The sequence below is a fragment of the Pseudopipra pipra genome, chromosome W (genome assembly GCF_036250125.1).
Source record: "Pseudopipra pipra isolate bDixPip1 chromosome W, bDixPip1.hap1, whole genome shotgun sequence".
Classification (NCBI taxonomy): domain Eukaryota; kingdom Metazoa; phylum Chordata; class Aves; order Passeriformes; family Pipridae; genus Pseudopipra; species Pseudopipra pipra.
In genome coordinates this window covers 31,830,625-31,856,278 of record NC_087580.1, presented here as the reverse complement: position 1 = coordinate 31,856,278, position 25,654 = coordinate 31,830,625, and the positions used below count along the sequence as shown (strand labels likewise).

General features: G+C 53.0%; 2 protein-coding genes and 1 pseudogene across 2 annotated transcripts; 2 read left to right on the top strand and 1 right to left on the bottom strand.

Moving 5' to 3' along the window:
- LOC135405249 (zinc finger protein 91-like) overlaps positions 1-25,654 on the top strand; it is a 360,615-nt pseudogene that overhangs the window by 312,927 nt on the left and 22,034 nt on the right.
- On the bottom strand, positions 11,111-12,070 carry LOC135404580 (olfactory receptor 14J1-like). The gene has a single exon (XM_064639316.1). The coding sequence runs from the start codon at positions 12,068-12,070 to the stop codon at positions 11,111-11,113; it is 960 nt and encodes a 319-aa protein (XP_064495386.1).
- LOC135404579 (olfactory receptor 14J1-like) lies at positions 23,404-24,432 on the top strand. The gene has a single exon (XM_064639315.1). It carries the CDS (start codon positions 23,473-23,475, stop codon positions 24,430-24,432), a length of 960 nt encoding a protein of 319 aa, XP_064495385.1. The 5' UTR covers positions 23,404-23,472.

Here is a 25,654-nt window from a genome sequence, read left to right as displayed (position 1 = left end):
GGGAAGTTGGGGGGTCCTTAAGGAGGTTTTGATGGGTCCTGGGGTGGATTTATGAGGAGATTTCACGGGTTTTGAGGGGATTTTGTGGAGTCCCCTAAAGCCCAGCAATGGGTTCGAGGGATCCCTCAGCCCCCAGGGGAGGGGTCCTAGGGATGCTCCCCAAAATCAGAGGGGGAAGATATACTACATCCGGGTAAGAGGATCCCAGTGCCCCCAGTATATCCCAATAACCTCCCAGTGACCCTCAGTATACCCCAGTGACCACCCAATGTATCCCAGGGAGCAACCAGTTCCCCCCAGTATGGCTCAGTAACCTCCCAGTGTCCCCCCCCCATGTGTCCTGGTATCCCCCAGTAACTCCCCAGTCCCTCCCAGTGCCCTCCCAGTGTTCCTCAGTAACCCCCCAGTCCCTCCCAGTGCCCTCCCAGTGTCCCTCAGTAACCCCCCAGTCCCTCCCAGTGCCCCCTGGTTCCCCCCAGTGTGTCCCAGTATTCCCCAGTAATCACCCAGTGCCCCCTCAAGCACCACGACTGTCCCCAGTGTGTCCCCAGATGCCCTTGGCCTTTCTGTGAACGTGGCAGGGAGGGGGGATGTTTTTGTGGTCAGAGGGTCCAGGGGGGCTCCTGGGGTGAGATGGAAGGTTGGGGACATCAGGGATGGGGTTTGGGGACAGTGGGGTGGGGTATGGGGACAGTGGAATTGGGGGAATTATGGCCATGGAGAGGCCCTGGGGACATTGGAGACACCAGGGGGGTCTCAGGGTGTTAAGGGGGGAATTGGGGACACCAAGAAACTCTTTGGAACCCCAGGGAGGTCTCAGGACTCACCTGCTTGTGGTGCTACCCCTCTTCTTTCCCCCTTGACATCATTAACCACCCCAAATGTCTCCCAACCCCCATTTTCCTTTTAATCCCCTTCCCCTACAGATCCCTTTGACCTCCCAAGACCCCTTTTAACTCCCCTAAAGGCACCCAAAGCCCCCCAAACCCCCCAAAATCCCCATCCACCCCTTCCCAGATCTCTTCAAATCTCTCCCAGCCCCCCCCCCCCCCCCAATCACTTCCAACCCCCCCCAAAGAGGGATCACCCGGCACCCTGGGACAGGAGCACAGTGGGCTGTACTGGGGGCACTGGGCTGTACTGGGAGGGCACTAGGGGGGGCTCAGGTGTCCCACGATAAGGTGGCCAAGCTCCAGGAGAGATCTGGGGAGCAGTGAGGAGGTACTGGTCTGTACTGGTCTGTGCTGGTCTGTACTGGTCTGTACCCCCAATCCCCAAAGCCCCTCCCCAGGTCCCCCAGGACCCTCCTGGACCCCAAAGCCTCCGAGACCCCCCCCAGGCCCCTGACTTGGTCCTGCTGCCCCTTGAGCATCTGCAGCTGCTGCAGAACCAGGCATTTCATCAGCAAATGTGCAGGTGACACCAAGGTGGGGGTGTGTTGATGTGCTGGAAGGCAGGAGGGCTCTGCAGAGGGACCTGGCCAAGCTGGATCCATGGGCTGATTGCAAGGGGATGAGGTTCCAGCAGGCCAAGGGCCGGGTCCTGCCCTTTGGCCACAAGAAGCCCCGTCAGCCCCCCGGGCTGGGGCCAGAGTGTCTGGAGAGCAGGCAGGCAGAAAGGGAGCTGGGAGTGTGGATGGGCAGGAAGCTGAAGAGGAGGCAGAGGGTGGCCAGGTGGCCAAGAGGGCCAATGGCTGGTGTCCTGGCTGAGGAAGAGTGAGTCAGCAGGAGCAGGGAAGTGATTGTTGGGCTGGAGTGAGCGCTGGTGAGGCCACCCCTGGAGTGCTGTGTCCAGCTCTGGGCCCCTGAGTTGAGGAAGGCCCTGGAGGGGCTGGAGCAGGTGCAGAGAAGAGCAGCGAGGCTGGGGAAGGGAGTGGAGCACAAGTGGTGTGAGGAGAGGCTGAGGGAGCTGGGGGTGTTGAGGCTGGAGAAGAGGAGGCTCGGGGGAGACCTCCTGACTGTCTGCAAGTCCCTGCCAGGAGGTTGGAGCCAGGTGGGGGTGGGGCTGTTCTGCCAGGAAGCAGCAGTAGGACAAGAGGGCTGGGTCTTGAGCTGTGCCAAGGGAGGTTTAGGTTGGATATTAGGAAGCAATTTTGTACAGAGAGAAGTGAAAAGAGCGGGTGGGACCCCCAAAGGGAGCTTGAGGGGCGGTGGGTCACCCCTAAAGGGAGCTGGGGGGAGCCGGGGTTTTGGGGGCTGATGGGAAAGGGGTGAGACAGGGGGTAAGAGGAGGGGGGAGAGCGGGAGTGGGATTGTTGGGGTGCCTCGGTGTCCCCATGCCTTGATCCCTGGAGTGTGGGGGAGGCTGAAGGGAGGGAGGAGCTTCAAGAGCCTGGAGAGGGGGGGCACGGAAAAGGGGAAGTCTGGACAGTGGGGACCCCTGGGATCCCCTAGGACAACAAAGTGCAGAACCTGGAGAGGGGGAATGTCTGGGAATGCGGCATCCAGAAGGCGAGAGTCAGAGGAGAAGGGACCCCTGGGACCCCCAACACTCCCAGCATCCCTAAGTGGGACCCCAAGCATCCCCAGAGGGGGGAAACCAGAGAAGGGGAACTCTTAGGAGAATTTTTTTGGGCTAATCTTCATATTTTAGAGTATTTTTTAGCTGCATGTCAACTTTTTGCGGGCAGGAGTCTTCTCACTATTTCTGAAGGGCTTTTGCCTGAATCTCGATGATTTGGGGTTTTCTGGACTTAATGTTGGTGTTTTGGAGGTTTTTATGGTCACAGGATGCCTGGTGAGTTCTAGAGATGGACTTGGGCAGGAGGAACCCCCAAGCCAACACGCTCAGCTCTTGTTTTCCCCCCATCAGGATTTGTCCTTCCCAAAGCTTGGTGGATGGAGGAGGAGGCTGCGAGGAAGAGGAAGATGCCTTGGGCCCCCCAGGCAGGTGAGGAGGAAGTCAGTGTCCCTCTGGGCGGGTGTTGTGCTGGCTCTGTCAGCCGAGCATGGCCCCGGCTGCAGGACAACCCCGCTGGCGCCGCCGTCCTGCCGGGGCCGGAGTTGGGGGGATGTCCTTGGCCTTCCCTGTGGGCCGGAGGCAAATCCCCTCCCTGTCCTTCTTGCTTCCTGCCCCAGGCCCCGAGCTGAGGACGGAGAGCCCGGAGGACAAATCCCCCCGTGAGACCCTGGTGGGAGAGGCCGTTTTGAAGGGCTCCCCGGCGCAGGAAGGCAGCGGGGAGGAAAAGGACTGGAGATCCCCCCTCAGGAGGGGCTCCAAAGCCATCCCAGGGTGCTCTGAGGAGGAAAGAGCCAGCCTGTGCAGGGAAGGTGGCCGGAGCTTGAGCCAGAGCTCTGAGCTGGTGGTCCCTGAGCAGCCTCTCAGCAGGGAGAAGCCCTTCAGGTGCTTGGAATGTGGGAAGAGCTTCAGGAAGAGCACCCAGCTCCTCACGCACCAGCACATCCACACTGGGGAACGGCCCTACACATGTAGGGAATGTGGGAAGAGCTTTAGTGACCGGTCCACCCTCCACACCCACCGTCCCATCCACACTGGGGAACGGCCCTACACATGTGGGGAATGTGGGAAGAGCTTCAGCCTGAACACCACCCTCCGCACCCACAAACGCATCCACACTGGGGAACGGCCCTACACGTGTGGGGAATGTGGGAAGAGCTTCAGGTGTAGCTCCCAACTCCGCACCCACAAACGCATCCACACTGGGGAACGGCCCTACACGTGTGGGGAATGTGGGAAGAGCTTTAACCAGAGCTCCACTCTCTGTTCCCACCAGCGCATCCACACCGGGGAACGACCCTACAAGTGCTTGGAATGTGGGAAGAGGTTTAGCACCAGCTCACATCTCCTCCTGCATGAGCGGACTCACACGGATGAGAGGCCCTTCCGCTGCACCGACTGCGGGAAGGGCTTCAACCGGAACTCCACCCTCATCAGGCACCGGCGCATCCACACCGGGGAGAGGCCCTACAAGTGTGGGGAGTGTGGGAAGAGCTTCGCCCAGAGCTCTACCTTGACCTCACACCAACAGACCCACCAGTAAGGGGAGCCCTACCAGTGCCAATATATTGTGTGAGTGCAGGGCTTGAGGCGTGTGGGATTGTGTGGACACAGAGAAAGAACTAACATTCAGAAACATATCTGCTTCCCTGTCTCAATTAATAAACCCCAGAGTTTGACACATTAATAATATCCATAGCAATTGTGATTTGACAATATATTGTGACCTGCATATGCACATATGAGCAAAGGGACATTCGAAATAGGTGTTGTAGTTTCTGCAGTTCTTGTGTTATGGGTGAGGGGAGAGAGGATTCGAGATAAAAATTGTCTGAACATTTTGAGAGTGCAGAGACATCTGTCTGACCATCACTAGATGTGCTTTGATTTTAAGGGAGAACATGTTAAAGAATGCAATAACTTAAAGCCAGCTGCACTCTTGAATTTTTGCTCTTTCAGCAATAACAATAGCACTAATAATTACTAATAGTGAATGAGCTAACAGATGCAATAAATGTTTCTGCTCATTTTGACATATGTGTCAGTTTAATAATTTTAAATGAATCAGTGCACTTGTAACAGGAAATCTTCCTCAACCTCTGATTAAAATGTAACGTTGACTAAGGGATTATAGAGGGGACTTAATTTTACTGACTGTTTTAACAGTTGTCACAGCTGTTGGAAAAGGAAAGGCAATTGAAACACTCCAAAAAAGGGGTGAGGGGGCAGAACAAGAGTAGTTTAATAAATGTAAACATGGTCTCTGAATGCCAAACATAAAAAATTGAGCAGATCTGTAACTCCAGGAAGCTGCTGCACACTATGTACTTTTGCCTTTTGTGGCTCACTGTGTTTCATTCATCTGAACACTTAGCAGTTTCCCTTTCTCCATTTAAAAATGTGCAACAGTGTTTAAATGTGGAACAGATTCAGCTGTTCATCTGCCTGGAGTTTCATCTTAGAATGCACCTGATAGAATACTCAGCTGACAGGAAATAAAGGTTGTGTAGAATGGCTGTAACATTTCAAAAGTGGACACAGGTGTCACATCCTGTGAATGCTGCAGTGCAGTGATGGTTGCTGTACATATTTTATGTTTTTCTAACCATTCTCATGTTGTGATGTGGGAATGGTGTGTGGAGTTCCCCTGTGAGTCTGTCTGGGTTATGTCTGTGTAGGGATGAACAGGAGTGTGTGTGTAGATTCCCGTGCCTGTGTGTTTGTGTGTGTGCAGGGGGATTCTGTGCTAAACTCGTTGAGCTACGAGGTGCACAAAGGACCCCCTTGCTTTCTAAAGTCCTTCTCAGAGAGGAGCCTGCCTGTGGCTGGATCCAATCTCAGACTCAGATTTTGGTTTCAATTGAAGGAATTATAGAGGTGTGATTCAATCATTTTGTCCTGCAGGTTATAGTGATGGCAAATCAGAAATATTTCTATAAAAACAATGATTTATTATGACAAATGAACAAAAAATTGATCAGAAAAGTGAACAGATGAAAGACCTTAAAGAGAATTATTTTCTTCAAATTATAAAAGCCAAAAACCCCTAGTAGTATAGTGTAAGATAGGACAGTGGAGTCTATCAAAGTAACTCTATTAATGCAATTGGATCAAAACCAGCAAAAAGAAACAATCCTGAAGCAGAGATTGAGGTAACTCATCCCACAATGACAGGGGGTAATTCTTTTTTCTTCCACCCAACCTCTGGGCAGTGACCATGAAGAGCTGTCCCTGCTTCATGGCAGAAGCTCCACACACTTCAAGGAAGGGTGTGGAAGAATCTGCCCCATGACAGTTGGACGGGGCTTTTACAGTTATCAAGGGTTTGACTGCCAAACATATTTGCAGGCCAGGGAGCAGCTTCTCTGTCAAATCCTGCTTCAAAAAGCAGGATGTGTGTTTGAAGTTTCATGAAACATTTTGGGTTTAGCATAATTCAGCATTAAAAACAGCACCTTGACACCAGCAGTAACTCATCACGGAGAGTGTGCATTGTTTGCATTCTCTGACCATTGTTTAGGTATTGTCAGAGCAGAGCATCCTGCCAGAAATGGCCCCTTGATTTCCATGAGGTTGCAAAAACTCTGAGGGTTCCTTTGGTTCCATGAGGCCCTGTAGTGTCACAATGGCTCCTTGATTCCAGGATGTTCCAAAACATCCCAGGGTTCCCTTGGCTCCAAGAGGCTCCCCAGTGTCCCACCGGCCCCTGGATTCCAGGAGGCCCTGCAGTGTCCCAATGGCCACTCGGTTCCAGGAGCCACAGCGGCTGCCGCCGGCGTCTGTGCCCGGAGCCGCCGCTCCCACGGGGCTGCCGCACTCACCGCCGGGGTTGCCGCTCGCGCAGCCGCCGCTCTGCCCCGGCTGCACCGGGACCCGGCACCGCCTCGGGCCTGCGCTGCCGCCTCAGCGGCCACAGGGACACAGGGATGGGGGACCTTTGCTCTGCCACTGAGGGGGCCTGGCTTTGTTCTGCTGCGGTCTGGGCTTTAGGAAAATTGCTGTTCATTTTCATGCTCCACTGGAACACCTCCTGAATTCCAAAGGTTTCCTAATCCAGGGGGAGGGGTTTCTATGGCATCAGAGGTGCCGCCCCTCGGGACACATTGTCAATAAACCATCCAGCTGATTTGCATGGGTGTAAGAGATGGGGAAGACAAGATAAGGAGTCATCCCCTAAAAACCTTGGAAAATTCCCTACCTGACCCATAACCCAAATGGAACAGTTTGGATACAATTCCCAAATATTTTGGAAACTCCAGTCATTCCTGACACCAGGATGGAAATTCAGCAGATCACTAAAGCCAGTCCCCTTGGGAGCCCACAACCAGCAGGGCTGAGGGAGGCCCTGGCAGCTCCCCAGCACCTCCCTCTCAGTGGGACACCTCTGGCAGCCTCTCCCAGCTCGGGAACCCTCCAGTTTGTGATACTCCAAGGAGCGTCGCTGATGCCCAGGACAATTCTGATCCCCCTCAACAAACACTCCTCCAGCTGTGACCCTTGTCTGTTGGCAAGGGGTCAACAAAGGGATTTGGGGGAGTGTTTCCCTGACAACAGGAGAATTTTGGAGAGGGACCTTTCCGCACCCAGCTCTTGATGTGTCCACACATCTCTGCCTGGGTGTGGGTGTGAATTGACTGTGGTGGGAATGTTGTTCTTGTGAATCTATAATTCAGTCACTGTTAAAATTGTAGCACATGCTATTGAATCACCTGATAACTGTTCAATTGGTCAATGATTAAGTGCTACTAATGTCTTTTGTCCCCTAATCTTTGGATCCAATTCGTTTGTGCCCAGACCCTCTTGCATCCCAAGGATCTGTGGAAATCATTCCCTTTCATCAAAAAATATATATTTTTCATGACTTCCACTTTAAAATCTTCCTCCTTAGCTAAACTACAAAACAACTCCAATTAGCTGTAGAAGTCTTGAAGACTTGAGGACAATTAAAGGAAGGGAAATAATTTGTTTTTCAGTGTTTTAATGGGTCCCACAGTGTGTTTGGAGTTGCATCAGCTGTCAGTCCAAGATGGGCCGTGTCAGAACTGGTGAGGTTGGGGGGTGAGGGGCAAGGTTGATCATACAGGGTCAGTGTGCATCTCCTGAGGAGACACTCAGCATCAAGACCACTTGGAGAACACCTCTATCACCTCTTCTCTGAACTTAAAAATATCCATAATTGAATTAAAACAAAAATACAAACTTTGAAGACTTGTTTTGAAATTGCCTTGAAGACAATTAAAGGAAGACAAAGAGGTCCTGAGGGATTTCTGCATTTTAATGAGCCCCACGGTGTGTTTGCAGCCCAGCCCATGATCCTGAGGTACTGAGAGAAGATTGAAGCAGCTGCTGAAGAAGTCAGAAGCCAAACTCCAAGTCCCTTGAAGCATTGCTGGGCCCCACTGAGGGCAGGCACTGCCAAAGCCTCCCCAGGGACTCCTTGGAGCAGCTCCTTGGAGGCCAGGAGTGCAGGCAGACAAAGGCTCTGGGCAGGCCCCTGCAATGCTGAGCAAAGCCTGCCTTGGTTTTGTGGAGCACAAAGGCCAAGGCCTGAGCCCCAGGCCCTGGCCCAGCAGATCCTGTCCCTCCCGGCTGGCTCAGGGCTGTTTGGGGGCACTGGGATGGGAGGGGGAGCAACAACCAAGGCCCAAAACTGGGCAACCCCTGCCAGGCTCCTGAGGGAGGGGCGAGGCAGAAACCAAGTGCAGAACCTGCCAGGCAAGTTGCTTGTGGTGGCCTGAGTGGCAGAGGCAGCTGCCAGAGGCAAGGGGACAAAGGCCTGGGTGCCTTTGGGCCTTGCAGCCCTGCCAGAGCCCTTGGCCATCTCTCCTGCAGGCTGTCCTGCCCTGGCCCTGCTGCTGCTCTGGCCTTGCAGGCTGCACACACCCCTCCTGCTTTCCCACCTCCCTCCCAGCAGCATTTCTAGACCCTCCCTGATGTCTCTGCACCAGCTCTGGCTGTTCCCTGGAACACAAAGCCATGGGCTGATCCTGACTCCCTCTGGGTGAGCTCTTGCACCACAAGGGTCCCCGTTGAGTGACATTTCTTTTTCCTCACCTTCAGTCTGAACCTTCAGTGCTACTCTTTGTGGAGATTTCATTCTATTTCCAATATGGACAAAAGCTCCATCCTGTCAGATCTGCTCTAGACCCTCTCCAGTTCTTCCTCATTCCTCCAGAATGGGGAACCTCACAGACAGACAGACCAGTCCAGATGTGGTGACCCCAGGGCTGAGTCCAGGGGGGTGACAACTCCCTTGTCTGGGTGCCCACACTCCCCCTAAGGCAGCCCCATGTGCAGTTGACCTTAAATCAAGGGGCCATTCTGATTCTTTGTAATGTCACGGAATCAAGTGGCACCGTGACACTGCAGGGCCTCATGGAACCAAAGGAGTGCAGGGACACTGTGGAATCCCATGGAACCAAGGGACCATTGTGACATGTAGGGTCTGTTTGGAACAAAAGGAACCCTGAAATATCTCAGAACCTCCTGGAACCGAGGGCCCACTGTGCCTGCCCAGAACTCCATGGAATCAAGCAGAGCCGCTGCCTCCCCCCCGCCGCCGCACGGACCAGAGTCGCCGGCTCTGCCCAGCTTGGACACCTCTGGAGTCAGCGTGTTCTTGGGCAGCACAACTGATCTGAGATGAGAGAGTTTCCCAGATTTTGCTTTGCCCCCTCTTTCCCATGGTTTTGTTTTTTGTTCTTTGTTCATTCAGGGGGAAAAGGGGGAAGGGAGGCAGGTGTTGATCCCTGGTTTTTATCTGTTTACAAAAAGGTGTTGGGGCAGGGGGGTGACAGGAGGCAATTTCTCTCTCTGCTGAAGCTTTGAACTGTTCTGTTGGTATTGCTGGTTTTGCTACTCTATTTCTTGTCAGTAACTCTTATTTTTTCACTTATACCTCCTTGTATTTTGTCTCCCGGTAGTGGTGGGGAATAAAAGGGGAGCAAATTCATTTTATTGGAGTTCCCACCCCAATATGTGTCTTTAAACCAGGACAGGTTGCTCAATGGCTCCCTGAAATTTGGCATCATTCACAAAGGATGCATTTTGTCCCATTGTAAAGGAAGATAATAAAGAGGTTCTATAGTGGTGTTCAGGGGCTGGTCACTGAGGGATTTCATCCAGAAGTTGCTGCCAAGAGGACTTTGTACCTTGGATTTTATTTCACATTCTTCATTCAGCAACTTCCCACCCACCACATCTCCCACTTCTTCAGTCCAGCTCTCACCAATCTGTCTCTAGGAGAGCACAGGAGACCATGTCAAGAGGCTTGATAAAGTCTGGGCACACAACATCCCCTTCTATTCCCTCCCACAAGGGGTTCTGCAATCCCTGCCTTGTCCTTCCCATGACTGGCCGTGGCTGCAGGAGGACTTGCCCTATCCCCTTCCCTGCTGAGCCTGAGCAATCTGGAACTCTCCCAACCCTCCTTGCTGCCCTGTTTGCAGACTGGTTCCATGTCTGCCTTTGCCAAGGCCCCAGGAAACTCTGGGGTGGCTCTGGCTTTTCCAAGGGTTTGGGAGAGGTCTCCCAGTGACACTGCCCAGCCTTCTCAATATCCATGACACCAAAACCTTTGCGATATCCCACAGTTCCTTTTTAGTGCCCAGGACACAACACAGGTTGTCCTGGTGGTTCTGGAGAATGAGAAGGGATTTCTCCCTTGAGGCCAACCCCTCCAATTGGATTTGAGTGCAGTTGAAAGGTTTGCTCAGCATTTTCCCCGTTTCCTCCCTGTCCTGAAGGTTTCTGGCCATCAGGCTGGAGCTGAGGGGGTTGGGCAGGTGCCTGAGGAGGGGGTAGAACAAGGGCTGTGTCCAACTGTGCCAGGAGGGCTGTGCTGGGCAGGGATGAGGAGGCTGCAGAAAACAGTGGCATTGGGGAGGTGAGAGGAGCAGGTGGAGAGACCTTGTGCCTGCCCACGCTGGGCAGGAGCTGCCCCAGGATGGCAGCTCTGAAGCACTCCCAGGATGTCCCTGTGAACAGGAGGGGAAGACTGGATCTAAAAATGAAACCTGGAAAGCAGAGAGTAGGAGTGTCATGGTGACACTGCAGGAGAGTTCCAGCCCTGGAGCAAGGTCACAGAAGTGACCCAGTCCATGTCCTGCCCTCAGAAGATCCCACAGCATCCTGGAGGTGCTGTAAGGGAGCCCAGCTCTGCTTCACAAGTTCCCAGGGCCTGTCCCTGCCTGTGCTCCAAAGGCTTCCAGCCCACAGGACTGTGCTCAGAGAGCACTCAGGCCTTACAGCAAGAAAGGGGCTCAGGAGGACAGTGTGGAAGTGGCAAGAGAGCAGCTCTGCAAAGACCAAGCCCTGCTGCTCCCTGGCAGTGCTGATGGGCTGGGATTATTGTCCCCTTCCCAGTTTGCAAATACACCCTGTCCTGCAGTGTGCCGTCCTTTAGGAACATCTGAGAAGAAGGGTCTTGGACAAAGAAGGCACTGCAGGGTCCTTTATTTTGTTTAAATACTCAACAAGCACAATTCATCATTTATACAGTCTCTGTGTCAAAATCAAAAAGTGGACATAAAATTAGAAATGGGGTGACTAAGAATATTTAATTGCAAAGGAAATTATTGCAAGAAGAACTTGATGACCTTCACGAAAAAGCTGAGCAGGAAGGCTGGGCCATTAAGGAGTACCATTCTGAATGCTACGTACCGGAAACCAGGCAATTTATTGCACCGGAAAAGCATCCAGTCATCATTTTCCTCAGGGCATCCTTGAGCTCCTGGTTCCTCAGGCTGTAGATGAAGGGGTTCAGTGCTGGAGGAACCATCGAGTATAGAACTGATAGTGCCAGATCCAGGGATGGGGATGAGGACGAGGGGGGCTTCAGGTAGGCGAACATACCAGTGCTGACGAACAGGGAGACCACAGCCAGGTGAGGGAGGCACGTGGAAAAGGCTTTGTACCGTCCCTGCTGAGAGGGGATCCTCAGCACAGCCCTGAAGATCTGCACATAGGAGAACACAATGAAAACGAAACAACCAAATGCTAAAGATATAGTAAACCAGAGAAGCCCAATTTCCCTGCGGTAGCCTGAGTGTGAGCAGGAGAGCTTGAGGATGGCAGGGATTTCACAGAAGAACTGGTCCAGGGCATTGCCCTGGCACAGGAGCAGGGAAAATGTATTGGCTGTGTGCAGCAGAGCATTGAGAAATGCAGTGGCCCAGGCAGCTGCTGCCATGTGGGCACAAGCTCTGCTGCCCAGGAGGGTCCCGTAGTGCAGGGGTTTGCAGATGGCAACGTAGCGGTCGTAGCACATGATGGTGAGGAGGGAAAACTCTGCTGAGATGAAGAAATAAAAGAAAAAGAGCTGTGCAGCACATCCCATGTAGGAGATGGTAGTGGTGTCCCAGAGGGAATTGTGCATGGCTTTGGGGACAGTGGTGCAGATGCAGCCCAGGTCTGTGAGGGAGAGGTTGAGCAGGAAGAAGCCCATGGGGGTGTGCAGGTGGTGGTCGCAGGCTACGGCGCTGAGGATGAGGCCGTTGGCCAGGAGGGCAGCCAGGGAGATGGCCAGGAAGAGCCAGAAGTGCAGGAGCTGCAGCTCCCGCCTGTCTGAGAATGCCAGGAGGAGGAACTGGGGCGTGGAGCTGCTGTTGGACATTTGTTATTTCTTAGCATAGGGCCTGTTCAGGAAAGGAAAGGACAGGGAACAGTTAAGACAGATGTCTGTGAAAAAGTCACTCCATTGCTACAAGAAATCAATGTGTCAAATGTCACCAAATTCACTGCAAAGGAATCAGTTTTCCTCTGCTGCAGTGGGATATGTAAATTTTTGGTAGAGTTCTCATACACACAGGGAATGTCAGATGTAACAGACCTTGAATACAAAAGTTACATCTCTACACTCATGACTCAGAAGAGCTGGAGCTGCAGAGCAGTAGCTTAATCTGAGTTTCAAATAATTGTAACTGTGTTTTCTATTTTTACCATCACATCTGGAAGGAATCCTCATTTCTATGGCCCAGCACACAGTGCCCAGCAGAGCTGCAGGGAAGGGCCCCCAGAGCTGCCTGAACGCCCCCTCCCCAGGCCTTGGGGGCACTTGCCCCCCACTCCCTGCCCTGGGCTCTGCTGCCTGGAGCTGTCCCTGCCAGCAGCTGCTTCCCTGGGCCCAGGGCTTGGCCCTGGCAGTGCTGCCAGAGCCCATCCCAGCCCTGGGGGCTCAGCTCTGCCCTGCAGAGCCCTCCCAGCAGCACAGGGCACTGCCAAGGGGCATCTCTGGCTGGGCAGGCTCTGATGGCAATGTCAGAGCAACCCTGAGGAGGCTGGAAAAGTGACACTGATGCATCTATTAGACAGTTTTGATGCGTGATACTCTCAGGATCAATCCCCTCTAATCTAACAGAGTTCATGTTTCAGTGTCTCCTCCTGTGCTCAGAGATTGATTTCTCTGTCACAGTCAGCACCCAGACAACCCAGAGTATAACACTGAAAGAACTGGTTCTTTCTCTTGAAGGTACCCCCTGTCTGTCTGTGCCTCTTGCAAATACCTTCTGGGAAATTTCCTGCTTTGATGTGGAGCTGTGACCAGCCTTCATCCCTGCAGCCCCCTTTGGAGATCAGAAGGACTCTGCCCTGCTCTGCCCTCTCAGGAGTTGTTCCTTCCACCCACCCCTTCTCCCCCAGCCCCGTGGCAGCTCCTTGGCCGGGCTGAGAGCTGCCCCTGGCAGGCAGCAGAGTCCCTGCCCCAGCACACAGAGCCCTGGGGGCAGGACCCTGCTCTGCACCACAGCCCTGGGCACCCCTGGCTGCACCCCCACCTTCCCACCCCACAGCCAGCCCTGGCACAGGGAACCTTCTGGCCCTCTGCCTCTGGTGGGGCAGCAGCAAGTCCTGCTCTGCAGCAGCTTCTCCTGCTGCACCCCAGCAAATCCAGCAGAGCCATCCTGACAGCTCCTGCCACTGCTGCCATTTGGCAGCTGGGAGAGGCACTTGCAGGAACTCACCTGCACTGCTCTGCAGCCAGAGCCTGACCGTGGCAAAGGGCTGGCAAGGTTCCTGCCCTGAGCAGCTCTGCCCTGTCCTCCCACCCCAGGATCCCTTGAACCTCCTGCTCCCTTCTCCTGTCTGCCCTTGCTGCCTGCAGCTCCTGCCCTGCTCTGCCATATGGCCACTTCCCCTTCACTGCAGCAACTGGGAGAGTCCTGCTGAAAGATCCTAGAAGCTGTGGGATGTGGCAGCTTTAGGAGATGCCTCCAGGAAGGCAAGTTGAACTTTCCTACAGCCAGAGAATTCTTCCTTCAAATCCTGGGAATGTTTCTTCTGTAGTGAGAGCTCAGTCACCTCCCAGCCCAGGCTGCTTCTCATCTCTCTGCCTTCTCTCCTGTGCCCTGGGTGCTGCAGGCAGTGCCCTCATCCCTGCTGGGCTGTGCAGAGGAGCTGCTCACCAGCAGAGCTGTCTCTTTGAAGCTCTTCTTGCTTGCCAGGAGCTCCCTGTGTGCCAGGAGCCCGGCCCAGCTCAGCAGCACAGCAACAGCCCCAGGCAGCCCTTGCTCTGTCCCTCTGGGCTCCCTCCAGCTGTCCCTCGGGCTCCAGGGGAATCTGCTGGCACACAGCTGAAGGAAATAATGATGTTCCTTCTCTCAGCTGGGCACAGACACTTCTTTCAGCACTGTCATTTTTCCAAACACACACAGAGTTCAAGAGTCCCCTTTTCATGTCCCATCATTAGACAGGAAACCCAGACAGTGCCCAGGAGGGATCTCCTTCACCTGCACTGAGGGAAGGGACTCAGCTGAGTCAACAGAGGTGTCTCCTTGTGGCTCTGCAGACCTGGGGCCAGAAGGACACTCAGCTCCCTCCACAGCCTCCATGGGCTGGGGTTCCTCCTGCCCCACTTCAGTGGGCCCAAAACAGGCACCTGGAGGTAACTCCTTGTCCCAGTTCCCCTGGGAATGAATGAAGACCAAAGCCAGGAGTGACCTGCTGGGACACAAAGCCCTGGTTCCTCCTGAGGGGCCAGAGGTGACCGAGATTCCTGCTGGGAACTGCAGGCTCCAATGGAGCAGTTCCTAGGGACAGGGCAGCAGCTGTGGGATCTTCTTGGAGGCTGCTGGGACATTGCTTTGGCCAACTTCAGTGGCAGAAGGTACCCACATGTAGGACAGGGGAACCTGTCACTGTTCCTTCTGTCCAGGGCAGCCCATAGATGTGTTCAGGTGACCAAATGCAGTCAGGTGGCACAGGGAGAGAGGTCTCTCTCCTGTTCTTTATCAGGGTATTTTCTACATGTCCTCAGAGTACAATGGCAGTTGTCCCCTGGACATCCCTTCACTGCTGAACCTAATTGAGGGCAGCTGAGCCTGGATTGAACAGCCAAAGAGGGGCCTGTGGTGCCAGGGGAGGTGCCAGGGCTCTGCAGCACAAGTGCAGCAGCTGCCATGGACAGCACAGGGCCTGTGCAGGAACCCCATCCCCATTCCCAGCAGTTTTGGGACAGGCACCACCCAGGGCTTCTCAGACACATTGGGGGCCTTTGGGGCAGGGAGTGAATCCCAGCCCTGCAGGGACACAAAGGCTGTCCCTTCTCTGCCCAGCCAAGGCCGGGCCAGGCACGAGTCCAAAGCACATCAGCCCAGGCTGTCCCCACTTGTTTCCTCCCTCTGCTGGCTCTTCTCTCCCCCAGCATTTCAGCAGCATGTGCTGATCTCCTCAGGGATCAGGCCTGGGATTTTCCCCCTGGGCCTGAGTCCCAGCACATCCACCCCCAAGGCCATTGTCAGCAAAGCCTCTGCACACCCCAGCTCTCGGGGCTTTCAGAGCAGCTTTCCCCACTGCAAGTCTGTTCTTACCCCGGTGCCCCCGCTGAGGGGCTGCAGCCAGACAGGCCCCAATGCCCTGCGTGTGGGGCACAGGCAGGAGGAGCTGCAGCCCCAAGTCTCTCTTCATTCCACTTGCAGGCAATAACAGCCCAGGCCTGCTGAGACAGTTCCCAGGTTGCAGGGCTGTGATGGGTTGGCAGAGAAGGCCAAGGAGACACAGGAGAGAAAGAGCAGGAGAGAGGTGTCCTCAGTGGGAAGGAGCTTCTTGGACCTGTGCAGCTGCTCTAGGGGATGAACAACTTGGGTGAACTTTTGTGGGTGAGGGTCAGAGGAGAGAGTGGTTTGGGTGACCTTGTGGAGTGAGACAAAGAGCCCATTCAAGTTTGCTTTGATAACCCTGGAATTCACTGGAAAGGCACCACGACAGGATGCAGAGTCCCAGAGGTTTGTGCAGGGTCTTGGTGAAGACACTCCTTGGGACACAGGCCTTTAGAGCACAACTGCCAGGCTGGTGGACAAGAGGGAGGCTCATCTGCATCTGCTTCTGTCCAAGAGGAACCAAGAGGTTACCATAGTAACTGACTGTAGCTATGGGAATGTATGGTGGTTGCCATGGTAACCAACCATAGCAACAGGAATGTATGCTGGTTGCCATGATAACTGCCCATAGCAATGGAAATGTCTGATGGTTGCCATGGTAACTGACTGTAACAACAGAAATGTATGCTGGTTGTCATGGTAACCATAGCACTGGGAATGTATCATGTTTGCCATGGTAACTGATTGTAACAATGGGAATGTATTCCAGTTGCCATGGTAACCGACCATAGGAATGTGACTTTATGATGGTTGCCATGGTAACCAAGCATAGCAATGCGAATCTGTGATGGTGCCATGGTAACAAACCGTTACAATGGAAATATGTGATGTTTGCCATGGTGACTGTAGCAACAGGAATGATTGATGCTTGCTGTGGTAAACGACCGTAGCAATGGGAATGTATGATGGTTGCCATGGTAACTGACCATGGCAATGAGAATGTATAATGGTTGCCATGGTAACCGACTGTACCAAAGGGAAATATGATGGTTGCCATGGTAACTGACCATAGCAATTTGAATGTATTATGGTTGTCATAGTAACTGACCATAGAAGCGGGAATGTATGCTGGTTACAATGGTAAACAACCATAGCAGTGGGAAGTATGATGGTTACCATGGTAACTGACCATGGCAATGGGAATGTATGATGGTTGCCATGGTAACTGACTGTAGCAACTGAAATGTGTGATGGTTCCCATGGTAACTGACTGTAGAGAAAACTGTATGCTAGTTGCCATGGTAAACGACCATAACAACTGGAATGTATGATGGTTGCCATGGTAACTGACCATCGCAACGAGACTGTATGATGGTTGTTACGGTAACTGACTGTAGCAATGGAAATGTATGCTGATTGCCAGGGTAACTGACCATAGCAACAGGAATGTATGATGGTTGCCATGGTAACTGACTGTACCAGTGGGAAGTATTACGGTTCCTGTGGTAACTGACCGTAGCAATGGAAATGTATGCTGGTTGCCATGGTAACCAACCATAGCAATAAGAATGTATGATGGTTGCCATGGTAACTGACTAACGCAATGGGAAATGTATTATAGTTGTTATTGTAACCAACCATGGCATAAAGAATGTATGCTGGTTGCCATAGTAACTGACTGCAGCAATGGGAAGTATGATTATTGCCATGGTAACTGACTGTGGCAATGGGAATGTATGCTGGTTGTCATGGTAACTCACCGTAGGAATGGGAATGTATGCTAGTTGTCATGGTAACTGATGATAGCAGTGGGCCTGTATGATGGTTGCCATGGTAACCGACTGTAGCAATGGAACTGTATGATCTTACCATAGTAACTGACAGTAGGAACGGGAATGTGTGATGGTTGCCATGGTAACTGACTGTAGCAACACGACTGTATGATGGTTGCCATGGTAGCTGACCATAGAAACTGGAATTCAGATGGTTTCTGTGGTAACTGATCATAGAACATGGCTAAATGATGGTTGCCATGGTAACTGATTCTAGCAGTGGACCGTATAATGGTTGCCATGGTAACCGACCATAGCAATGGGAATGTGTGATGGTTGCCATGGTAACTGGCTGTAGCAACAGGAATGTATGATGATTGTCTTGGTAACTGACCATAGCAATGGGACTTTATGATGATTGCCATGGTAACTGACTGGAGCAATGGGAATGTATGATGGTTGCCATGGTAACCAACCAGATCAATGGGAATGTATGATGGTTTCCATGGTAACTGACCGTAGCAAGTGTATTGTATGTTGATTACCATAGTGACTGACCATAGCAACGCGACTGTATGATGGTTACCATGGTAACTGATAGTAGCAATGGGACTGTAGATGGTTACTAGGGTAACTGACTGTAGAAATGACAATGTATGATGTTTGCTATGGTAACTGACAGTAGGAATGGGAATGTATGATGGTTGCCATGGTAACTAACTGTAGCAACAGGAATATATGCTGGTTGCCATTGGTAACTGACTCTACGTGTGGGAAGTATGATGGTTACCATGGTAAGTGACTGTAGAAATGGGAATGTCTGGTGGTTTGCCATTGGTAATCAATTGTACCAGTGGGAAGTATGATGGTTACCATGGTAACCGACTGTAGCAATGGGAATGTATGCTGGTTGCCATGGTAACTGCCCATAACAAGGGAAATATCTGATGGTTGCCATGGTAACTGACCGCAATGACGGGAATGTATGATGTTGCCATGGTAACAGCCATGGCAATTGTAATGTATGATGGTTGCCATAGTAATTGACCACAGCAATGGGAATGTCTGATGGTTGCCATGGTACCTGTGTGTAACAATGGGAATGTATGATGTTTGTCATGGTAACTGACCGTAGAAACGGGAATGTATGATGGTTGCCAAGGTAACTGACTGTACCAATGGCAATGTATGATGGTTGCCATGGTAACTGACCTTGGCAATGAGAATGTATGCTGGTTGCCATGGTAACCAACCATAGCTGTGGGAATGCATGATTGTTGCCACAGTAACTGACTGTAGCAATGGAAATGTGTGATGGTTGTCATGGTAACTGCCCTTAGCAACGGAAATGTATGGTAGTTGCTGTGGTAACTGACCGTGGCAATGAGAATATATGCTGTTTGCCATGGTAACTGACCACAGCAGTGGGAATGTATGGTGGTTGCCATGGTAACTGACCGTATCAATGCGACTGTATGATGGTTGCCATGGTAACTCACTGTAGCAATGGAAATGTGTGATGGTTGCCATGGTCACCGACTGTACCAGTGTGAAGTATGATGGTTGCTGTAGTAACTGACCGTAGAAACGGGAATGTATGATAGTTGCCAAGGTAACTGACTGTACCAATGGCAGTGTATGATGGTTGCCGTGGTAACTGACCATGGCAATGAGAATGTATGCTGGTTGCCATGGTAACCAACCATACCAGTGGGAATGTATGATCGTTGCCACGGTAACTGACTGTAGGAATGGGAATGTGTGATGGTTGCCATGGTCACCGACTGTAGTGACAGGAATGTATGATGGTTGCCATGGCAACCAACTGTAACAATGGGAATGTGTGATGTTTGCCATGGTCACTAACCATAGCAATTGGAATGGATGCTGGTTGCCATGGTAACTGACTGTACCAGTGGGAAGCATTATGGTTGCCATGGTAACTGACCGTAGCAGTGGGAAGTATTCTGTTTGCCACAGTAATTGACTGTAGCAATGGGAATGTATTATGGTTGCCATGGTAACCAACCATAGCAATGACAATGTATTACGGTTGCCATGGTAACTGACTGTGGCAATGAGAATGTATTCTATTTGCCATGGTAACTGACCATAGCAGTGGGAATGCATGCTGGTTTTCATGGCAACTGTGATTTACTTAGACTATGAGCATGATATTTTCATCTGTAAAAACATTAGTGAGTGTCCAGAGATCTCCCAAGATGGGGTTTAAAGGTCTCAAGCACATGAGCACTAGAGAGGGGCTAAGGAGCTGTGGCCTCAATGGTGTGGAGACTGAGGACAGCACAGGACAGCCCTGAGAGGGCTTGAAGAGAGGATTTAGAGATGGTGGATCCTTTTGTCAGAGCAGAAAAGAGCATGAGAAAGAAAGAATTAATGCCAAGTGCAGCTGGGGAGGTCCCGAGTGGACATGAGTGTATCGGGGAGGGGTCACTTTATCAGGGAAAAGGTTCGAGATATACAGACACGAAAAACGGACACCGCTGCTAGTTCAACAGAAAAAAACAGTATTTATTACAAAAAGGTGGCCAAGAAAATGAACAAACCCAAAAGGAAGGAACGAGGAGAGGAATAAGCCCCCAGCATGATCTCCCCAGTTACCCAGCTGTTGCCCATAAAGTTATCTTACCAACCTAGCATACCTATAATTACCCAGAGCAGAAGCTGCATCCTCGGAGAGTCAGTAAGTTAACAAGCTGGTAAGCGCCAAAAGGCAACGTTGTCCTTGAAGTAAACTAGCTCTCGCCAAGGAAGCACTATCTGCTTTTTAAACAATTAATTGAGAGACCACAACCTCCCCAGGTGTGGCCAGCACCGCCCTGCCAGAGGCCCTCAGTCCCACCCCCCGGTTATGTCAGTGCATCTCTTCTGTGCACGCGTGAGAACTTCGGAAATCCACACACGCATGCGCAGAGTGTTTTGGGGGTCTATCTTAATTGAGTCTGGGGTCGAGCCTTCCTCACTTCATCATCACTTTCTCCTCCAAATGCCCTTGACAGAAAAGTAACCAATCACAGAACACCAATTAAAACAGTTTATACAAGAAGCTCTCTTCAAGGACAACTTTCCCGCTTATCAGTGCTTGTTTTCCCATAACTTCGCAGGGAAAGAGCAAAGCTTTCACAGGTGGCAGGGCCAAACACAGACCAAAAGTATCAGCATAAATTCCCCCTGGTACACATGAGGAAAAAGGAATTTCACTCCATGGAAAATGCTGTGCTGCAACACGTCACCCAGAAAGAGTCTGGATGAGCCCAAGGCTTTGTGTGTGCAGGAAGAGCCAGGGAGGACGCAGAGATGTCAGTGCAGGAAGGTGCCAGCCAGGTGGGGCAGCCGGGGGGATGACGACAGCCTGCAGGGAAAGGGGCAGGGCATGGACACCGTAGGACAGCCTGGGCTGGAGAGGAGACAGGGATGGGGAGAAGCTGAAAGGCCCTGACACAGCCACCTTCTGCAGGCCTTTGGCCAGGGCTGCTGTCTGTGCCCCTGATGCCAGGAGGAGGGGAGTGGCCCTTGCAGCCCTGGGGCCTCATGGCCTCCTTGTCCCTGCTCAGCAGCCTGGCAGGTGCCACCCCATGGTCCTGCCCTTGGCATTGCACATCCCACATCCCAGTGCCCCAGGAAGAGCCCTGAGGAATGAGGCAGGGACAGCATCTGCCTTCCCAGAGGCTGGTGGTCAGGGCTTGGCCCTTTGGATTAAGAAAACAAGTCAATGTTTATTCAACATCAGAGCCACCTTTCCCTTGCTTGTCTATCCTTGTCACCACTGTCTGCAGTTTTCTGCTCTAACTGGAATCTGGGGACAAATTCTCAGTTGTGTCCGTCATTGAGACTCATTAGCACTAGGAGAAACTTAATGTTTGAATCTCACTTTGACTTGTTGAAAAGTTGTTTGAACTTCCTCTCAGGGACTGAGTCTCATGTAAACAACGCCAAACCCCCTGAGGGTCATGAAATGCCTGGGGCTGTTGCTGTGCTGCTGAGCTGGGCCGGGCTCCTGGCACACAGGGAGCTCCTGGCAAGCAAGAAGAGCTTCAAAGAGACAGCTCTGCTGGTGAGCAGCTCCTCTGCACAGCCCAGCAGGGCTGAGGGCACTGCCTGCAGCACCCAGGGCACAGGAGAGAAGGCAGAGAGATGAGAGGCAGCCTGGGCTGGGAGGTGACTGAGCTCTCACTACGGGAGAAAACTTTCCAGGATTTGAAGGAAGAATTCTCTGGCTGTAGGAAAGTTCAACTTGCCTTCCTGGAGGCATCTCCTAAAGCTGGCACATCCCACAGCTTCCAGGATCTTTCAGCAGGACTCTCCCAGTTGCTGCAGTGCAGAGGAAGTGGCCATATGGCAGAGCAGGGCAGGAGCTGCAGGCAGCAAGGGCAGAGAGGAGAAGGGAGCAGGAGGTTCAAGGGATCCTGGGGTGGGAGGACTGGGCAGAGCTGCTCAGGGCAGGAACCTTGCCAGCCCTTTGCCACGGTCAGGCTCTGGCTGCAGAGCAGTGCAGGTGAGTTCCTGCAAGTGCCTCTCCCAGCTGCCAAATGGCAGCAGTGGCAGGAGCTGTCAGGATGGCTCTACTGGATTTGCTGGGGTGCAGCAGGAGAAGCTGCTGCAGAGCAGGACTTGCTGCTGCCCCATCAGAGGCCCAGGGCCAGAAGGTTCCCTGTGCCAGGGTTGGCTGTGGGGTGGGAAGGTGGGGGTGCAGCCAGGGGTGCCCAGGGCTGTGGTGCAGAGCAGGGTCCTGCCCCCAGGGCTCTGTGTGCTGGGGCAGGGACTCTGCTGCCTGCCAGGGGCAGCTCTCAGCCCGGCCAAGGAGCTGCCACGGCCCTGCAGGGAGAAGGGGTGGGTGGAAGGAGTGACCCCTCATGGCAGAGCAGGGCTGGGCAGGGCCCTTCAGCTGCAGGCTCAGGGCTCCTCACAGCTTCAGCTCCACCTCCTGCCATTTCCAGGGGCCCTTCTCAGGAAGCACATCCCCCCAGAACACCTCCCCCTTCCCAGCCACCGCAGGCTGTCTGGGATCTGCTCTGCAGCCCCTGCCCAGGCAGAGCTGCCCCTGGGCACTGGGCTGGGGGTGGCTCTGGCAGCACTGACAGGGAGCTGAGGTGGGCACAGGCAGGGGCTGCTGGCAGGAACAGCTCCTCACCCAGAGACAGGCAGGCAGGGAGAGGCAGCTGCTGCCACAAGTGCTGGGCAGGGGGATGTGGGCCCCTCCCTGCTGTCCCTGTGGCACAGACCCCTTCCCTGAGCAGCTCCTGCCTGGGCTCCTTTCCCAGCCTAAGCAGAGCCTGTGCCCTCAGGCCCACGGGGGCTGGGCTGTGCATTGCCCTGCAGCAGCCAGAGCCCAGGCAAGGACAAGGCCCTGATTTCCAGCTGTCTCTCTGTGTCCCTCCTCCCTTGGCAGCAGCACTGTGGCATTTCCCTGCCATCCCCTGCTGCCTGGGCTCTCCTTGTTCTCACCAGTGGCTTTCCTGAGCCAGTGTGGAGTTTGGGGGTGGCAGATTCCTGTCCAGACACAACCCCTTTGGGTGCTGCTGTGGGGATGTGTCTGTGGGAGCCAAGTGCCCAAGTGCCCTCCAGGCACCTTCAGGGTCTTCAGCTGTTTGCCTGGGTGTCCTGCAGGGCTGCAGGTGCCCTCCAGAAGGGCACAGCTCTGCCATAGTATCTCTGTGCTGCAGAGGATCCCCATGGAGAAAACTCCTCAGTGCTAAATCCATGCAAATGCTCTGGGCAGCTGCAATGAGTGTTTTGTGTCTGAGTCTGGGAGGGGAGAGATGAAAAGGTGAGAAGTGTGTCAATCTGTTCTTTGGACATGGATTCCTGGATCTCTGTGCAGTTTCTTTGGAGGGGAACAGTTGAGTGTGATGCTCCTCCAGCTCCAAGCTGCCAGCACAGGGCAGCTGAGCCCAGCACTGATGGGCAGAGCAGCTCTTCTCTCTGCACTAAGGGACTGTCTCCGTGCCCCTCAGAACCCACAAGACTTGACCTGCAGTGCAATAGAAATGTCAGGGATTTCAAACCTCCACAACCACTCCTAACTGTGGCAGGTGCAACTGGGTGAACAAATACAAAGAATTCCCTCAGCTCAGTCCTTCATTTGGGCAAATTGCAAACAGCAAAGCTGAGAAGCTCTTTGATGTATCATGAGTACATTTAATTTGAGATCACCCTGCATTCCAAGTTCCCTCTCTGAGCAGAGCAAGAAGGAGTCTTTGGGAGCCCATCATCGAGTTACTGATTCCAGTGGTCCCCTCAGCCCGCAAAGGCCAGAGCTCAGGGGAGGGAGCTGCAGGGAGGTCTGAGTAAAGAGAGAGAGCCTGAGAGTGGGGTGGCTGAGGCGGGTAATGTTAGGCTGCAGAAGCCTGGTGTAACTCAGCAGTGACTTTTCCTCCTCAACAGATCAAAATACCCTGGGGAAGGAGCAAATGTCCAACACCAGCTCCCTCACCCAGTTCCTCCTCCTGGCATTCTCAGACAGGCGGGAGCTGCAGCTCCTGCACTTCTGGCTCTTCCTGGCCATCTCCCTGGCTGCCCTCCTGGGCAATGGCCTCATCCTCAGCGCTGTAGCCTGTGACCACCACCTGCACACCCCCATGTACTTCCTCCTGCTCAACCTCTCCCTCACAGACCTGGGCTGCATCTGCACCACTGTCCCCAAAGCCATGCACAATTCCCTCTGGGACACCACAACCATTTCCTACATGGGATGTGCTGCACAGCTCTTTTTCTTTCTGTTCTTCATGTTAGCAGAGTATTTCCTCCTCACCATCATGTGCTACGACCGCTACGTTGCCATCTGCAAACCCCTGCACTACGGGACCCTCCTGGGCAGCAGAGCTTGTGCCCACATGGCAGCAGCTGCCTGGGCCACTGGGTTTCTCAGTGCTCTGCTGCACACAGCCAATACATTTTCCCTGCCCCTGTGCCAGGGCAATGCCCTGGGCCAGTTCTTCTGTGAAATCCCACACATCCTCAAGCTCTCCTGCTCACACTCAGGCTACCTCAGGGAACTTGGACTTATTGTGTTTAGTGCCTGTTTAATGATTGGTTGTTTCATTTTCATTGTGTTCTCCTATGTGCAGATCTTCAGGGCTCTGCTGAGGATCCCCTCTCAGCAGGGACGGCACAAAGCCTTTTCCACGTGCCTCCCTCACCTGGTCGTGGTCTCCTTGTTTGTCAGCACTGGCATATTTTCCAATCTCAAGCCCCCCTTCATCTCCTCCCCATCCCTTGATGTGGCCCTGTCAGTTCTATACTCTGTGGTGCCTCAAGCACTGAACCCCTTCATCTTCAGTCTGAGGAACCAGGAACTCAAGGATGCCCTGAGGAAAACGATGACTGGATGCTTTTCAGGAGCAATAAAGTGCCTGTGTTCTGATGCATAGCATTCAGAATGGGACTCCTTAATGGACCAGCCTTTTTGCTCAGGTTTTTCGTGAAGGTCATTGGGTTATCCTTGTAATATTTTTCTCTGCAATTAAATATTATTATGCATCTGCCTTCTAATTTAGTGTCTACCCATTGAATTTGACCCAGAGATGTATAAATGATGAATTGTTCTCTCTAAATATATAAACAAAATAAAAGACCCTGCAGTGTCTTCTTTGTCCAAGACTCTTCTGCTCTGATGTTCCTAAAGGACAGCACACTGCAGGACAGGATGTATTTGCAAACAGGAAGGGGACAATAATCCCAGCCCAGCAGCAATGCCAGGGATCAGCAGTACTTGGTCTTTCCAGAGCTGCTCTCTTGCCACTTCCACACTGTCCTCCTGAGCCCCTTTCTCGCTGTAAGGCCTGAGTGCTCTCTGAGCACAGTCCTGGGGGGTGGAAGCCCTTGGAGCACAGGCAGGGACAGGCCCTGGGAACTTGTGAAGCAGAGCTGGGCTCCCTTACAGCATCTCCAGGATGCTGTGGCATCTTCTGAGGGCACTGCATGTACTGGGTCACTTCTTCTGTGACCTTGCTCCAGGGCTGGAACTCTCCTGCAGTGTCACCATGACACTCCTGCTCTCTGCTTTCCAGGTTTCAATTTTAGATCCAGTCTTCCCCTCCTGTTCACATGGACATCCTGGGAGTGCTTCAGAGCTGCCATCCTGGGGCAGCTTCTGCCCAGCGTGGGCAGGCACAAGGTCTCTCCAGCTGCTCCTCTCACCTCCCCAGTGCCACTGTTTTCTGCAGCCTCCTCATCCTTGCCCAGCACAGCCCTCCTGGCACAGTTGGACACAGCCCTTGTTCTACCCCCTCCTCAGGCACCTGCCCAACCCCCTCAGCTCCAGCCTGATGGCCAGAAACCTTCAGGGATGGGAGGCACCGGGAAAATGCTGAGGAAATTTTTCAGCTGCACTCAAATCCAATTGGAGGGGTTGGGCTCGAGGAAGAAATCCCTTCTCATTCTCCAGAACCACCAGGACAACCTGTGTTGTGTCCTGGGCACTCCTCTGGAAGTGTGGGCTATGGAAAAGGGTTTGGTGTCAGGGCTATTGAGAAGGCTGGGCAGTGTCACTGGGAGACCTCTCCCAAACACTTGGAAAGGCCAGAGCCATTCCAGAGCTTCCTGGGGCCTTGGGAAAGGCAGACATGGAACCAGTCTGCAAACAGGGCAGCA

What these genes read in the sequence shown, in the direction of transcription:
- LOC135404580 (XM_064639316.1), bottom strand. Translation starts at nt 12,070, where the DNA reads ATGTCCAACAGCAGCTCCACGCCCCAGTTCCTCCTCCTGGCATTCTCA.
- LOC135404579 (XM_064639315.1), top strand. Translation starts at nt 23,473, where the DNA reads ATGTCCAACACCAGCTCCCTCACCCAGTTCCTCCTCCTGGCATTCTCA.